This window comes from Lutra lutra, chromosome 9 (genome assembly GCF_902655055.1).
Source record: "Lutra lutra chromosome 9, mLutLut1.2, whole genome shotgun sequence".
Lineage (NCBI taxonomy): Eukaryota > Metazoa > Chordata > Mammalia > Carnivora > Mustelidae > Lutra > Lutra lutra.
This window is the reverse complement of record NC_062286.1, coordinates 4586677-4599744: the sequence shown is the minus strand read 5'-3', so window position 1 is coordinate 4599744 and position 13068 is coordinate 4586677. Positions and strand designations below refer to the sequence as shown.

The window sequence follows — 13068 nt, the reverse complement described above, 5'->3', positions numbered from 1 at the left end:
TGTCCAGGCTCGTGCTCCAGCCACACCCCTGCAGCAGCACATCCCATCCCGTGGGGAGTCCTTGGCCCTGGTCAGGTCTGCCTACTGATGGATCAGCTCAGCAAGTGGGCTCATCTGTCTGGGCTTTACTCTGGCGGAAAGCACCAACGCCACACGGGACAAGACCTGACTTCGGCATTCATCGGACCTGTTGTCCCAAGGATAAAGAATCCAGGAGGTCACAGATACCGCCCCTGGAGGGCAAGAACTTCAGGAGCGAGGAACGGGGAGAGAAACACCTGCCTTCTGACTCAGTGGCTTAGCCAGGAGCACGGGTGTAGCGCAGTGGGGCGCGCAAGGGGGCAGCCCCCTGCAGCAGCGGCCCCCATCGGCCTCTGGAGTCTCCCACATGGACAAGTGGGCAGTCAGAAAGAAAAACAAGCCCACAGTCTCCTGGGCAAAGATCCCAACTGGAGGAGTGGGGGAGGAGATGAAAATCAAGCTTGCTACGCCTGAAACATAACATTGTGTCAGCTGTACTTCCACTTGAATGAAAGATCAAGGCTGGTATGTGAGAGGAGACATTCTAAGACAAAACAGAGACAATGCTTACAACTTAGACTGACTAGGAAGGATGTGCTGTCAGAGGACCAGGGAGCTGGGTCCTCCTCCCGGGCGTCCTCCCGGAATGCATTTCAAAACGACAGACGAGGCCGGAAACTCCCCTTCTGATCGTATCTCAAAACTTGTTCGCTGTACTAGCTACTTCGCCGTACTAGCTACTTCGCCGTACTAGCTACTTCGCTGTACTAGCTAGACGCAATTGTGTCACTGAGCTCCAACATTTTAACATTTCACTCAGACAGGTCTTTGGTCACAGTAAGTCTGAGTTCATTGTGTGTTTTCACGTAATGCTAGCAAAGTGTTCTCAAGTAATAGCCTTGAGAGATTTTGTTAACATAAGTCAACTTGGCTTCCTTTTTATGCAAGATTAAAAAAAAATCCTTTGCTTATCCAAAGCACTTGAAATTACAAAGTATTTGAAAGTACAATGTTGAAATTATTAGGTAGGAAAGTTTATACAGCTGCATTTTTACATGAAATTCAAGGTCAGAGAAAGTTAATTTTCTTAAAACCCAAAGAACTACCAGTTTCTGTCAAGATTCTCTCTGGAGGGGCGCCTGGGTGGCTCAGTGGGTTAAGCCGCTGCCTTCGGCTCAGGTCATGATCTCAGAGTCCTGGGATCGAGCCCCTCATCAGGCTCTCTGCTCAGCAGGGAGCCTGCTTCCTCCTCTCTCTCTGCCTGCCTCTCTGCCTGCTTGTGATCTCTCTGTCAAATAAATAAATAAAATCTTTAAAAAAAAAAAAAAGATTCTCTCTGGAAAGTATTTTCAGACAAGACTGAAAGTTTCAGAAATCCAAATTAATCAATTGTATAGCTCCACACGCTGACTTCTATATCGCATGGTGTTACATTTATTTTTTTTTACATTTAAACTATAAACCCAAACAAAATGATATATGCCATTTAAATAAACAAGCTCTTGAAAATAATTTCAATGCCATCAGAATCCTGATTTAAAAAAAAAAAAAATTAACTTGGCCTCCCACTGCTTTTTTAAAAATTTTTCCCCAGAAATAAGCCCTAAGAGGAAATGCAACTACCTTTAACATTTCTGAAGGAAAGAAAGACCTCTCCACATTTGGCTAACCTAGCAATCTCTTGATCCTTTCCTCTGCTCTATTCTGCTTTCTTCCCATCTTGAGTGTTTTCCTGTAAACACACAGCCCAGGACTGCCTCTCAGTAATGAGCATCTGATGCAGACGAGGCTCTCTCTGTACCAGAGCAGGAAGAGGGGAGAGCACCCTTGAACGATTACAGTCTGAGCTGAAAAGGTCAGAGTTTGGATGCACGGTAAAATCGTGCATAAGAAGCATCATCTAAACATGTCTGTTACTCTGCTCCTTTTCCGGTGAGCCCAAGGTCCAGGACACATATGAGAATGAAGCCAAACGGAAGGCACAGACTCTTTAAGACATCATTTTATGACCTTGGCACACTTCAGAGAGCCAAGCCAACGGCCAGTCCTGGACATCCAACACATTTCAATGCTTGGCAAGGCCACCGTGAAAATGATGTCATCTCTGCTCTGCACGTGCCACACAGTGCTCCTGGGAAACCCTGGGTCTGTGGCAGGCCTGGCTCCTGCCAAGTGGGTGTGCAGGACACAGATCTGGTCCACACTCCACCCTACGACCCATGAGAGCTGGAAGTCTGGGCAGGTCAGTTAGCCTCTGCAGGGGCGATGTTTACAGAAGGGGGCAAGCTGGCAGGGCCATCAGAATACTTACGGAGACAAGGGACTTGGGCCTGGTGCCCGCCTTTCCAGACCGGCCCCAGGGCAAAGGGACAGATTACACTCTCTGTCAAGATGCCAATTGCCACATTTCCACCTACGGGTGGCCTCCCAATGTCCTTCTGTGCCTTTGGAGCTTCTAAATTCTGCACTGTCTAAGAATTTAGTCCCAGTACTCTTAGCCCTAACCTGGCTGAGGAATAATCATGCCCCATGAGGGTCAGATCTCTTTAAACCACCCCCTGCACCCAAATCTCCCTAATGAGGTGTTTTAGGATTCCTTCTCATTACCATGCGGAACCCCAACAAAGACTCTCCACCTGGGAGCTCTGCAGAGAACTCAAAACGACGCAGACATTTCAGGAATCTAACTTACATGGACGCTTTCCTTCCAGTATGGCCAAACCAGGCGCAAGGCTATCCACCGGACGCGCCGCCCCCGACACCCCCGCTCTCCGCCCGGGAACCACGACCCCTACCACGCCGGGCACCTACCTCTTTCAAACTGTAGTTTTTTGTATCTTTGCATAATATCGGCGGCAACCATGCACTCAATCTAAGAAGAGAAAGAACACAAACAAGACCTTTAGTGGCTGTGGGCTGGAACAGAGCCCGGTCGGCCTGGGCACGGCCCATGACCCCCGTGCAGCAGGGCACCCGGCCCATGTGCAAAACCCGTCTGCTCGGGTGCTCGTGCCTCGTCCTCCTGCAGGCGGCCCTGTTTAGGGCAGGCGGCATCGGGGCAGCTGATTGCGGTTTCTAGTCCTTCTTTGATCAAGAGCTCCACGTACTGTTTCAGGCACTGAAAAGAAAAAGAACAGAGAAGCGTCTTTCAACACCTTGACCTCCTTCAGGGCGAAGACCCACTGACGCGTAACCTGGCGCACTGTCCCGATGCGGCTCCCTGTCTTCACCGTGTGGCCCACAGCGACCGCCAAATTAGAGGTTTTGATCACTGGACAAATATTTACGGGGTGCCCCCCCCATTCCAGGCAGAATGAAGGCAGCAGGTGGGATCCACACACACAACCTTGGCCAACACCACACCGGCACGTCTCACGGTTTGAGGAGAAGCGGAGAGGAAGGTTGGGGCCAGACCTCAGGCACTGCACCCAGTTCTTCCTACTCCACTGTTTCCTGCACTCCTTAGATCATTCTTACAAGAAGGGGAGGACGGTTTCACCTTTCGGGTGTGAACACTGAGTCCCCACAGAAGGTGACCCCGACAGCAAGGTCAGAGAGTCCTGCATCAAGCTCGGCCTGGCTCGACTCGGAAATGCCCCAGCACCGCCCACCATAACCTGTATGTGGATGTCGACCCGAACCCCCGAACCCCACTTCCCCAGCAGTCACTGACTCCCACCGCACCCACTGAAGGACTGCTGAAAGTCTCAGCCAGACAGAAAAAGGGGGAGACACCGCAGAGTTCTATCGAGGAGGAGGAAGCCGTACACAGTGCCCATGTGCTCCCACCCCGTCTACGAGCCTGGGAAACCCTCGCTCCCCGGAAGAGCACAGTTAGAAGAAAGAAGCCTACCCGGGTAGGCTCGCCACCGAAAGCAGCAAGAGAGACTGAAAGGTTCACAGGAGAACTGGAAGAGTACCGACATGGGGCCACTACGTGAAGAGGAACCAGCGTCAACCATCTCAACAGTGTCCCCATGTCAACTTCAATCACAGCCCTAGTCCAATATTTGGGGTTCATGACGCCAACACCACTGTCACAGTAACACGATTAAGTTATCATGATCCGGAGCACCTGGGTGGCTCAGTTAAGTGTCTGCCTTTGGCTCGGGCCATGATCTCGGGGTCCTGGGCTCGAGCCCCATGTCGGGCTCCCTGCCCAGTGGGGAGCCTGCTTCTCCCTCTCCCTGTGCTGCTCCCCCTGTTTGTGCTCTCTCATGCTCTCTCTCAAATAAATAAATAAAATCTATTAAAAAAAAAAACAGTGTATGTATGTATAATAATTCGATCTAAATGGGTAAGTTTCACCCTTCTGGCACATCAGAAAGTTTCACCACTGGAGACACGAAGCAGCCGTGTTGGCAATCCTCAGAAAGAGCCGTTTCCCCCAGAATGCAAGGCTTCGTGCATCAGCAGCAAAACAGGTGCCCAGAGCCCAGCCCAAGGTCAGCTTGCACTCCTCAGCCCTGCCCGGGCTGCCCGTGAGTGCAGAGTCTTCATGAACTTCCATAATGCCCAGACCTCTGACATCTCTCCAGGGCGATGGTTATGGAGAGCTCCCAGAGGCCCGGGTTTGTGGTCTTAGAGGTAGGCCATCAAAACCCACACCAGGAGGAGGCCGGGCAGCAGAGGAGGGGGCTTTCCCACAGAGCTGCAGGCAGGCCTGGCCCCCACCCCCCACTCTGGCTGTGAGCGCCACAGCAGCTGTCTCGGGGAGACAGCCACGCTATGGAGTGGTGGCCTGCGACCCTTGTGACTATGCTGTGTTTCCAGTCGGGAGCGACCTGGAGTGTATCAGGGATGGCTAGGTGACTGTGAGGTGGGAGGAAGGCTTTGGAGCTAGACAGACTTCATGGAACTGCTGTAGGCAGAGGCCACAGAAGGGCTCCCTAATGAGTTCAGGCCACAGCTCTCTCGACCATAAAACAGGGATGGCCAACTTGCTGGGCTTCTGAGATTGTAAGAAAGAACGTAAAAGCACCCAGCACGACTTCCATGACCATAGCGACTGTTGGTTCCTCTAGTGTGTCTGTCTGCATGGTAGGATTCCTAGAGTCAGATGCGTAAAAATCTACAGGAACCTTAGCCACAAGATGATGATTTTACTTTTTCTCATCAGTTTGCCTATCTGCGATCTCTGGAGAATGGTCCAATGCCCTCAACTCTCCCGGGGCCGTCCACCACAGTACGCTCTGGGCTCCCTGAGAAGCACACCACCTAATGCCTGTGGGAAACTGCACGAGGGCATCTCAACGCCCCCGAACATCACTGCTCAGAACGGGCCTGCAGCCCAACAGTGAGCACGTCACGTCCGGCAGCACTGCTGGGAGCCTCTGCGCGGTGCGCAGAGCGACTGCGTTCTGGGAGTGCCCGTGTGTTTACTCTGTAAGAAGACATGCGGATCCAAGCGCCTGGCAGGCCCTCCCTGGAACACCAGTCCAGTCTCCTTCCAGATGTGAAGCGGTCATGACTGCAAGCCCTGTTTTTCCATCTAATCGCAAGAAGAGGTCTCAAAAGGAGGACGAAAGAATGGGCCAAGGAACTTCTCTCAGAATAGAGACACAGTGCAAAAGCGGCAGATGGGTTTCCTGCTGTGGCGCTCTCAGGGATCCAATGGCCTCCCTGCGGCCTCAGGGCTCCCAGCTTGCAGAGGAGAAAACAAAGACTCAGGGAAGTGACCAATGGACCCAAGGACACACTCCACAAGTGCTGGAACCGGGGCTCACTTATGCCTGACTCCAAAAGGGGGGGGGGTGTTTTCTGTTTTTATTTTTAATTTCTGCCTTCGTCCTCAATGAAGAGCTCTTTCATGGGCAATCACTTAGTATGAACTTCCAGCTCCCTCTTACTTTTTTTTTAGTAGGACATAGAATTATAGGTACTTTTTTTTTTTTTTTTTGAGTAGGTTCCACACCCAGCATGGGGCCCAATGCAGGGCTTGATCTCACGCCCTGAGATCAAGACCGGAGATGAAATCGAGTCGGACCGTTAACTACTGAGCCACTCAGGCTCCCCTTTTGTATGTACTTTAAGCTGGCGAAGTCCGAGTCACCCTACAATGCATCTGTACATGTCCCCGATGCTTGGAGGCTATGACACCAAGCCCCCCCCACACTGCCACTGCAGGGAAAGACGCTCCTGCAGGTCGGGATGGTGCCCTGTTCCTAACACCCTAATGGGGAGTAGGGCCCCCCAGGGGGTGGTCAGGAAGGCTTCCCAGAGGGGACACATTGGCCAGAGGGACAAGGACATCCCAGGAAAGGGGGCATCTGCTGCACAAAGGGCAGAAGGAAGGAGGGGGAACGTCAAGAGCCACAGAATGTTCCAGGCATTTCATTTTCCGTTTTGTCTTCCAACTCTTGGAACCCAGTTCCAAGAGGAGACGGCACTGCAGATTTGCTTCAGTTTCCTGCCACGGAGAAGTGGGCCACAGAGACCCAGCGGCCTTGCCTGAGCTACAAGTCTCTACGCTGTTTTCTCACTGGAAGGTCTGCGGGCTGCTGCAGACCCAGAGAGCAGGAGAAAACCGCTCAGAAACTGTGCTTCAAGGAGCCGGAGCCGCTTACAATCCTCAGGGATCCACTCCTTATGAACAGGCAAGACAAGAGATTGCAGTGGGACCCCAGCGGTGGGACCCCAGTGGTGGGACCCCAGCGGACACCATCTGAAGAACAGGGGCCTGGGAAGCACAGACCTGGGTCTGACTCCCAGCATACTCAGCTCCCACCTGTGCATGAGGGACCACACCTCCCGGGGCCCCATTCCACGCGCTGTGGGAGGAGAGAAGCCTGCCACCACCACGCCTGTTCCAACCGCAAGGCCAACCCAAGGTGGCCACGGTCACGTGCCCGGGCAGGCACTGTGCACCTTCCATGGGTGTCAGCACGGCAGCCCCTATGGCTACGGCTACTCCGAATATTAGTGCACGGTGGGCCCTGCACACAGGTCAGGACCCAGGGAACGCACACCCCTCTGCAGGCTTGTGATTACAGATGCCCAGTAAGCACGGGGAGCCCCAGACCTGGCGTGAAACAGTCTCTTTGAAGAGCACCAAGTCGGAAGTCCACAGGTGTGAGTTTGTCGCCTGTTTGGGGTTTCTAGATTGGTTCAGCAGACAGGACCTGCTTCTGAGAGAGGGCGTGCTAGAACCATACCAGAGGCGGCAACTCTTGGGGGGGCTTCCTTCAGCACAATCAAAGCAAAGAGAGACACAAGCCAGCTATGGGCTACGTGAAGCCAGGGCTGGATGGGGGCGTGCTCATTCAAGGAAGGCAGAGCACAGAGTGCCCATTCCCATGTCAGGCCCACACGAAGCACAGCGACCCCAGGAGAAGGGCTGGCTTGACCACAGGTGTGCCCAACATTGCAGCTGGTACCGGAGAGGCAGGAGGGGGCTCGGGCCACATGCAGCAGTGGGGCGCTTCGCGTGGGAGGTGGTGGGGACTCCTCCCAGTATGGCTGGAGTGGATTTACCCCAGCAGAGACTGCATTCAAGAACTCAGCCTCAGCCTAGGGCGCTCAGAGTCCCCAGGAGCCAATGTGCAGGACAGATGACAGGACAGGTGCCCAAACTCTACACTGACAGAGAGACCTGTTTTAACCACTTGACATAGTTACAATCTCCCCTGGAGACTTGTATCTGAATGGACCCTGAGCTGAAGGACAGACACTTTGAACACCACCCCCAGCATTCCCTCTTACCATGTGGTGAACCCCAGTTGGCTTCCTCTTAACCTGAAGACACTAGGATTTCTTAGACACGTCTCAGATTAGAGGGAGAGGTGGAGGGAGAGTAGCTGCAATCGTGAAAGTAAGAAAAGTAAGAGTAGCATCTTCCTCACGCAACACAAGCTGTTGAGAACTCAAGCGCCGACCATTCCAGTGACAGACATTTTTTTGAGTGTCACTGTGTGCCAAGGTTTAGGGAATGATGAAACAAAACAAAATCCCCGCTCCTCTAGGGGATATTGGTAAGGAAACGTCACGACAACACAATGGGACAGAAGGAACCAGATACAGTAAGAGGAGCTGGAAGTGTCCAGTAGCTTGGAGCCGTTGCATGTAGGAACTGAGGACGGGGGCGGGAATAGGGAACAGGAGCTTTGAGTCTGGATAAAGGCAGGGACCCAACTGCATGGTGGCATTTCCACCCCAAAGGGCCCAAACTACAGAGGGTCATCTGAGCTAGCTATTGGAGAAAGTGTGAATGGATAGAGCCACCGTGGACACACAAGCAGAAGTGGGACTGTCATGGTATAGTGGGCTGAACTGGGAGGGTTTTGATAGGAAAGGTTTCCACTGGGTTCTAAAGCGGCCCCTCTGAGCCAGCCTTGGGTGGGCAACTTCCCTGCCAGGCCAGAGCCACACAGGGAGCAGTAAGCTTAGGGGCTGGACTGTGGGTACGTCTTCCAGTGAAAATGTATGGCACCGTCCACCTCAGGAGCCACGGTGTGGCCATTGTGGAAAGAGCACTTGACTATACACCTTAAGTCTCAGCTTCCCGCACCGTTAACTACGGGGAGACCCAACATACAGAGGAGGCCTCAGAGGCCGTCGAGGTCAGAAACAGCACCTGCATTTCAAGGCAGAGATGCCTGACCTCCCCATCCTGGTTTCCCCTTGGGCCCCTCCCTCCTTGAGGTCAAAATCCTTCAGAACCTAACAATAATCCTCCAGTGATTAGTTTATTAGAGGGCTTCCTTCTTTCCAGACAATTTTCTCTCTTTTCTCTTTCCCACATTCTCCTGTCTGTCCCCCAGGAAAGGGGCAGTTACAACTCCTCTGGCCGCGGCCCGTGGTGGTGGGCCAGGGTGACCTGAGGGCCCCACACAGGGAAGAAATGGGGCACGGGCACCTCCCCCACTCTCAGTCTGTCAACACACAGGTGCTTCCTCTGTTCTTGCTGCAGAAACAAGTGCGACTGTTTTTTCAACATTTTCATGTTTAATACCCGGTTGTGAGAAAAAAAAAAATCTCCAGTGTCCTGCTATCTCTTAGAACTGCAGACGCCCCTCTTTGTGGGGACAGTGCTATCTATCTCCCCGCCTTCAAAGTCGGGCCCCTTACATTAAGCACTTGATGTGAATTAGAGCTGCTTACTGGTTTTTACTACAATTTTCTAGGAACCGAAAACCAAAACAACAACAATGAAAGGAGGAAAGGTGCAGTAGGGGAAGAGCAGGTGACTGAGACCAGCAAGCTCGCCCAAGGGCACTGGACAGATAGGACTGACTCCACCCCTGGAGACCAAAGAAGACTTTCCCTCAGGCAAGAGGGAGGCAACCTACATAAAGGAAACCTTTACTCTGTCCGGACTGCTTCCCCCCAGCTCTTCCTCTAGAAATGAAACCGAGTCCCATTCCCGTTGCTCATTGACTGGAGGTCCCATCTTTGCCTCTCCCACTCCCCTCTCCCTCCCATCCTTTCCCATCTCAGGAAAATGTCAAAAGCAATTTCCTGCCCTCCAAGCTGAAGTGACTTTCCTGAGGCTTTAAGGAGCTGCATTTCTCGCAGATCAACACTGAGGCAGACTCCCTGTGGTGTGGTCTAGTGAACTTTTAGTGACGAGCAATGGTGAGTCCTGGGTGGACAAGGTGTTTAAGGGGTACGGAATCCTGTCCCCCAGAAAGGCAGCGTCAGAAGATGGAGACGTGACGGTCTGCAAAGCTCCATCTCCCTATCTCTGAAAGAGACATGCCATCAAACGTGCCCACGTCCCAGAGACATCAGGAGACACAAAGTCAGGTCTACGCAACAAGGGCAGGGAGGGAGAACACGGCTCCTGCAAAAGGGTAGGGAAGGCTGTCTGGTGACAGATTTTAACCTAGACATTTGAAAAATACACCGGCAGGCCACCCAGATGGTCCATTTATAACACGGTTAAATTCAGAAGCAACTTTTTGGGGTTTTTTTATAGTTGGAAGAAAACATTCTTTTTTTTTTTTTTCTTTTTTCTTTTCTGGACTTTCTTCTTTTTTATTCCTTGAATGGGAAGAGAAATCAAGTAGAATTCAAGAAGATGAACTGAAAATAAACCCCAAATCCTCATTTTCCCTTTCTGAGGGGTGACAGGCTGGGTATGAGTGAGGCCTGAGGGAGAGAGGTCCCTCGGGTCCCTGTGGTCACTAAGAGCAGATCATTGGGCCCCAAATAATGCTGGCTAAGGCACACGGAAATTTAAATGCGATTTCAGCATCCTCTGTAGCTTGACGCGGAGCAAGCTGACACGAATAGCCAGGTATCCTCTGTGTGCACTCACTAGCTTAGCACCTTGAGTTATAATCTCAAGGATGCAATCATTAAATTAAATTTAAAATGAGGTATGGTAAAGCTCTTTCTTTCTGGAAAGGAAAGCACACGTCATGATCAGCTTTCCTCAGTTGCATTTCCAGCTTCTACAACTCTGTTTCACCTTTAACTTTTGCATTGCGAGCTCCTAGGATGGAAATCTACTGGGGTGCCTGACGGGTTCCAAGGCAAAGTCTTCCAGGAACTGCATGAGAGACTCTGTCCCTGGCAAAGGTGGGGTCCAAGGTCACGAAAAACGAACGCAAAAGCTTCCTCCTGGAAGTGTTTTTAACCACAGTTTTCTCCCCAAGGGACCAACCAGAGTGCAGAAGATGCACTGGCACTGGGCGATGGTCGTCATCTGCTCCACTGGATACTCCCCGAGACACAGCTTGCACGACACCAGCGGGTCAAGGGCCAGGTCCCACGTGGGCCGGTACCGCGCCGTGGTCATGGCAGAGCAGTCTGAAATGAGAGAAGTGTGGGTCGTCAGACCCCCTTGTGCGAACTCACTGGCAGAACCGAGGCAGGGATCCCTTCTGGCTACAGCGAGATCCCTGGGAAGGGGCCCACGGTTCTAGAGAACGCATTTGGGCCCTCTGGGTCGTAAGCAGGGGTTCCTGACTTGGGTCTGTGGGGGACCCCTTTCCCACACAGCCGGTATGATCGTGTCGACCCTCAAAATGGCAAATGACCCATCCCATCCCTCCATCCCTCCATCCATCCCTCCTTCCTCTGGGCATTGAGTAAGTCCTCTCCCACCGACCAAGCACCTGGCCCAGGAGACCAAGACCTTCGCAAGCGTGGAAAGGAAGCTTCTGCTGAAACAGTCTGGTACGATGAAGCTGCTCTCCAGTCTCTGTGTTGAACCATCCCGGGGGAGCAGTGGGTGAAGCCCCCTCCTCACGCTCAGGGCCCTCCTAGCGGAAGGCACCTTCCCTCACGGGCTTCCAGCCATGCTGCCAGGTGTCATCTCACCCTCGAGAGTCAGCTCGACACCGCCGCCTCCTTATACACACGCAGGTTTCCTAACATGTGAGCTTGAGGCGGGCAAGGGCCTTAGAGCAGACTTGCTCACGTGCGTGGGCCAGGTACACCTCACAGTGCCTGGTGTCTAGCAGACTCTCCCTACACATGAATAAAAGCCCCCTTCCCTTCCCCATCCTCCCCAAACCCTCCCTAACCTGCCCACAGCCTGCCTCCTGACAGCATGGATGTTTCCGTTCATATTTATCACACTGATTTCCACCACTTGCTGCTTGGGGAAGGCAGGGCAGGTGTGGTCTCCGGTTGGTAGCTCTGCACCCGATCCACAGTGGCCTCTCTGCACCTGCTGGTTGAGTGAACGGACACATCCTTGCCTCTAGGCAGGCGCATTCTCACCCTGAACTCCTGGAGCCTGACTGAAGCCAGTGAGGGCCAGTGTGCTCCTGCAATCAGTACGCATGTTCCTTGCGCCTCAAACTCAGAACGGAGTCAGGTTTGCTAAAATCTCAGACACGGTCCAGGGCCATATGAATGCTGAGAGAGACCCCCAGCTCTCAGGATCCAAACGGACTTAGACAACGGGTGCCCTTCTCTGTCCTGCTTTTGAACTGGGGGACAAAGAGCAAAAGATAGCAAGAGACACCTGCCTTCCCTGCTAGTTGGCAAGGCCATGGCATCGGGATTTGTCTTGTCCAGTTTTCCACTTACAGCAAAGGCAGGTGTACATTACAACAAAGATATAACACAGGAAGAAAAAAACAAATCAAAACACCAACCAACGACCGGAAGGGACACAAAATGATTCTAGCATCTTAGAAAGATTCAGAGACGTAGGAGACACAATTTCCCACCTTCGGGTCTTCAGATTCAATTCGGGAACTCTCTCTGCCACATAAAAAGCTAACTGATAATATAAGGCAGGATGTGGTCGATGTGAGAAATCAGCGCTCCAGGTATGTGGTAAAGATGCAAGGAAGTCTGGGTAGAATTGTTAAAATAGCTTCATGAGGAGGATGAAGTTTGAGTTTGGAAGGGAGGTGCTATTTCACACAGGTCAAAGAGAGCAGCTATCAAAACGGAAGAGAAGATACGCTAACATCTTTCCCTGGACAGAGAATGGCAGCCCCACAGTAAGAAGAAAAGGAGCTCTCTGCTCTGAGACAAAGAGGACACCCAGAAACAGTACGGGCAGCTCTGTGCCCATCACTGGCCTTGGTGCACTCATGTGCGTGATGGGGCTGATGAGCCCGTCCCCTGGGGATGCTGTGAGGACCTGGCATATACAGGAAGTGCTCAGGAAAGACCAGGGAAGACCCCTACTCCCCCTCCCAAGAGGTCTCATTCAGCCTTCCTTTTATGGATCTGTGAGAAAGACTCGGAGGTATCAGACATTTCCATCATCTGTACAAGTTATCTTTAGGGATAAGGAGCTGTCATGAGAACTCCTGAAAATGTATTTATATCCGTTTCTCAGGTTCTGTCAGTTGTAGCTCACTAGGTATCACTAAGCCAGTGTTCAGGCAGGACTCAGCTCTGTGGACTCTATGCTGGGCATCCAGATGGGGGAGAAGCTATGGCACAATCTTGAATGCAGTCTGAGGAGATAAGACACAGTGACAAAGAACACAGGGACATCAGTGGTGTGAACTAACAGATAAACAGGGGAGAGCCTGACCTTCAAGAGCTAAGCAGATGAGGGCAGCTACTAAAGGCTGGCAGGAATCTATGTGAGGAGAAAGGACAGAGATCAGCATTCAGGGCAGGAAAGGGACA

The 13068-nt window shown here is 52.2% G+C and overlaps 1 protein-coding gene across 3 annotated transcripts in view; it reads right to left on the bottom strand.

Annotated features, from left to right (window-relative positions):
* The window catches only part of RNF144A (ring finger protein 144A), a 105010-nt gene that overhangs the window by 20917 nt on the left and 71025 nt on the right, over positions 1-13068 (bottom strand). For all 3 annotated transcript variants that reach the window (XM_047745552.1, XM_047745551.1, XM_047745550.1), the window contains 3 exons: positions 10628-10773; positions 3035-3139; positions 2833-2893 (listed from right to left, as the gene is read on the bottom strand). In XM_047745552.1, coding sequence (XP_047601508.1) covers positions 2833-2893; positions 3035-3139; positions 10628-10762 — 301 coding nt within the window. In that variant the 5' untranslated portion in view covers positions 10763-10773. The remainder of the gene's footprint in view (positions 1-2832; positions 2894-3034; positions 3140-10627; positions 10774-13068) is intronic.